This window comes from Trichoplax adhaerens, genomic scaffold (genome assembly GCF_000150275.1).
Source record: "Trichoplax adhaerens TRIADscaffold_24 genomic scaffold, whole genome shotgun sequence".
NCBI lineage: Eukaryota > Metazoa > Placozoa > Uniplacotomia > Trichoplacea > Trichoplacidae > Trichoplax > Trichoplax adhaerens.
The window spans coordinates 770,677-775,112 of record NW_002060965.1 but is presented as its reverse complement, the minus strand read 5'-3'; the positions used below and the strand labels follow the sequence as shown (position 1 = coordinate 775,112).

Here is a 4,436-nt window from a genome sequence, read left to right as displayed (position 1 = left end):
AGTTTTCATTGCGAATAATCGATAATAATCCTCTTTAATCCTTGGCCAACAATTCAAAAGCTAAGAGTGTTCTATTCCAATTCAGGCCTGATTACAGTACATTCACTGCAGTAAAGAAATGAGTAGAAAAGTTGGGGTTTCAGGTTTTGACCAAACGGATTCAAGAGTTACGCCGTTGATGATCAATGGTTTATTGGTATTTTTAGCGGATGGTTTGCTCAATTTTGCTTTGAGTACTGTATTGTATGGTACATTATGGGTGTACAGCGTACTATAGAGTTAAGAAACTCTTATGTACACCGTATACTATACAGTGCAGTGTCATGGTACTCATCGACTACTAGAAGAAGAGCTAAATAGGACTGATCACTCTTGGACGGACAGACATTTTCGCCCTCATCTCGTCAAATACTGTATCGTGCCAAACAGTTTGTTACTCTAGTATGCAGACGATCGATTTTGAATCAACTGATGTTTTCTAAATTAAGTAATATTACATTGAGTTTTATTATCTATTACAAATTTCTGCTTGAAAATAGTTATATTCTGTCGTAGACACTTATTCAACTTAAATTAGTACCAGTGATTTCGAAAATAGACATGGATGATCTACAGTACACCCAAGTTGTCATTTTCCGATATTTAAGCCTTCATTTGGTAGGGAAGTCCGTCTGCCCGCACTGTACAGAACTGTACACTGAGTGTACAGTACAGTAGAGACCCTTCCTGTAGTGTACTGTAGACTGTATGATGCAGACAGACGGATTTTTTATTGTGAACAGCAGACTCTACCAAAATACTGAGCGTGCGCAAATGTGGTGAGCGAATATTGAATGAAAACTAGAATACTGTACTGTACTGTACAGTATACTGAGTGTACTTTTGTACAGTACAATAAGCGTACAGTACCAATCATCCCTGACAGCGAACACGTACGGAGAACTACTAGAAGGAAGTTTGACTGCAGTTACTTGGTTACAGTACATGCATCGCTGGAAATCGCAGCAAGATGGACGTAAGTTTCTTCAAAATTTCGCCTAAATGCATTCTGATAGCACAATTTGTACTCGTAATATTGAAAAAGAACTTATGAACAGGTTTAACTAATGCAGTTTGTCATATTGAATACGATCAATCTGCAATTATAAATGCGTAACACTGAGGTATCTGATTCTCTTCTTATACGAATATGTATCTTTTTGGATAATATGGGAAAACAACTTGAAATGTGATTAGAATGACTGGTAGAAATTAATGCAGTTATTATTCCTTCTACCTTTAGACTAGCCATAATAATATAGTGAAAATATCTCAGCCACAACAGCCCCAAAATGGTTTCATGCTAACTAACAGAGCAGTTGTTGAGCGTGATTATTCGGAAGGAATTACATGTCGGTTCGAGAAGTCCTTTCCAGTAGCATTACGTGGCAAGGTTAGTCATTCACGATCTTATGACCAATAGCGTAACTTAACATGGATGTTATTGCCTGCTAAAAAAAGAATTTCCATCAAATAAAATCATACTATGTTTTTGTTGCCTCTTACAAAATTTTTAACCTATTGTATAGATTTTAGTTAGTCTACATACAGTACGGTATTAGACAACCGAAAAATTTCGGTGAATCAGAGTGCTCGACCAGAGTCTAAAGCAGTCTATTTTCATAATGACGAGCATTCGAAGTTGTGTACGGATAGGGTAATCCAGTTTTTTTTCAACTAAAATAACGAAAATAGTAAATCAAAAGATGTGACCAAAGCGTGATTAGCTTACTTTAAAATTAAAGTCTATTTAGAGACCGATAATGAATGGATCTAAATATAAGATATATTCAGGATAATCATTCTAACAGCAGGTACAGAAATGACGTCCTCCATAGTACAGTATACAGTATGATATGGTTCTAATGAGTTTACTATACATCAATGACAAGAAACTGTCATTTGCTAGGGCTTTTAATCGTGAGAATTACAACGTTTAATACCGAATATTAACCAATTGCGCTGTACAGCATAATTTACATAACTTGTTTTTTTTCTGCGGAGTTCATTTGCTAACGGTAGAGCAGTAATTACGTGAGTAGAGCGAAATAAACTCTACAACAAACAACATAGAACCGTAATAGCTATCATTATAATTAGTAATAGTTACCATATCGATTTTGTAATATCCGATTCATGGCTAAAATCAAGTTTACAGTGAATTTAAACGTTATATTTGCACAAGTAACCAGTCAACTCTACTGTATAACAAGCAAAGTGAAATTACTCTAGGGTTGTTTTGAGTTATCGTATGCGTTTTGTAATTTGTAAATATCCGGTTTATGGCTAAATCGAGATTGACTGAGTTCCAATTCTTAAATTAATCAATAATTATAAATATAAATGTTAGTATTGAATAGAAGTACAGTAACTTTTTATTTCGAAATTTTCTTCAATAGATTGATGAGACTACTTTTTTGGAAACTATTAATCATATTAACGCAATATTTGCTAAAGCCGAAGCTCTGAATTTCCGTGCTTATCTACTTGGATGTTTATCGTGTTTGACAGCGTATTCTTCACTACTGTGCTTCCGTACCCATTACGAAAAAGTAAGTATAACTTTGTTCTTGGTAATTATCGAATACGGTCTTATCGCTTTCAATCATAACTTTTGTGCAGTGCCTTCAAGATGTTGCCAACTACATTGATGAACAAAATTCCTCAATCTATGAAGCTCGAGGGTTAAAAATCATCAATCCGATGGAGAAAGGGCTTCGAGTTGTATCCTTCTTCTTAATGTTTACATTTGCGAATCATGTTTTGTCGTCATTTTTAATATTCAAATTTACTTTTGCTCTCTATTTAAAAGATGTTACTTCCTTCACTCTAGCTAATTAACAGATTGAAATTGAATTCATTCCTCAAGTATAAAAAATTTTGCTATAAAGATAGCGCAAAGTGATGTTCATCTAATTGTATTATTACACCAATGGATAGATTTTGTGTATGAAATGAGATTATATTTAACTTCTTTACATCACTAGCCATATTAGATTTATTTTATGATTGTATAATGGTACATATTGATATACCATTGCAAACTATTCATGACAACTTGTGATATCTTCGATATAAGTAAGTGTACGAATGTGATTCAATTTTAATTAGTTTGCCCTCTTCTGGTTCTAAGTATGTCAGAAAACTTGTAAAAACTACTACCCTAGATATACCTAATGCCGGACATAACTAAAATTATATTCTTACAGGTCTTTTAAGTCATACATTCTTGAAATGTCGATCTTTTAATGTATAATGCTATAAATTCAGTAGTCTTGAACTCGTACAGTCCGTATAAAATATTTGACTGTTCCTGTATATATGCAGCGGCTGTAATATATGTTGGATTAGTAGACATAATTGTAATAAGCATGCACTTCTCGGCAATGTAGTAGTTATAATTAAATGGTTCTCTCGAAATATTGCTACTTGTGTCAATTTTGAACTGAAATTATATGACAGTTACTCTTTACAATCATAGATTATGAATTGATTAATACAGTGGCGATATTTCAACTTTTAATAAATAGCTAAATACAGTATCTCTAATTGCATTAACTGTTTCTTTTGGTAATTGTAATAATGATACATAGAACCCTTACAAGCCTTACTTATTTCTCATCGGTAGTGGAATGAGATCTTTTCAGGAAGGGTAATACTGTATGACTTCAATAGTTGTCTATTTAAGTCGATGCGGTTTACTACCATCATGAAGAATTTATTTCTGAATCAATTATCTACCTAGACATTTTAATCCTGCTATTATTAATTTTTATTTCAACTCACTGTAAATTATGAGATCACCAATATCAAAGTCTAGCCTGCTACTTCACTAAAGTAATTGCGTAGGTATTCAGGTTTACTGAATTGTTATAGACGAGTATCTCTAATTATGCATAAGTCGTTATACCGTTTAAATTTATAAAGTATTAGCTATACCCGTGAACGAATATCACCAAACTTTTGTAACTTAAAAATAATTTAAAATAACACAGGAACACATTCGCACGATAACCAAAGAGACACATGAGCCTGTACTACTTGCTGCCGAAATTCATCCAAGTAAACTGAACCGATTTCATCACAATTGTCTTGTATCGACATACAATCAAGGCGCCGAGTACAAACGATTTACAAAATGGTCATTGATAAATCACTGAAAGTCTGAAACTGTACATTTACTAGTAAATTATACTAATGATACAGTAAAAGATTCATTACTTGGCCAAATTTCTTGCAGATACTAAAACTCAAGGATTGTTTTATGATAGATGAGAGCGTTTTTGTTGATTCTAATATGAAAGGAAATTTACACTAAAAACTAATATGAGGCAACAGAAGTAAAAAGAAAGATGTAATGTATCAAGATAAAAACTTGGATAACATGAATCAACCAC

General features: G+C 33.1%; 1 protein-coding gene across 1 annotated transcript; it reads left to right on the top strand.

The window, feature by feature from the left end:
* Nucleotides 1-1,339: 1,339 nt before the first annotated feature.
* On the top strand, nt 1,340-2,880 carry TRIADDRAFT_32497 (uncharacterized protein; the record flags this gene model as incomplete). Its single annotated transcript, XM_002117459.1, has 3 exons — nt 1,340-1,432; nt 2,439-2,591; nt 2,662-2,880. The coding sequence occupies 3 exons, from the start codon at nt 1,340-1,342 to the stop codon at nt 2,878-2,880; spliced, it is 465 nt and encodes a 154-aa protein (XP_002117495.1).
* Between the last annotated feature and the right edge of the window lie 1,556 nt (nt 2,881-4,436).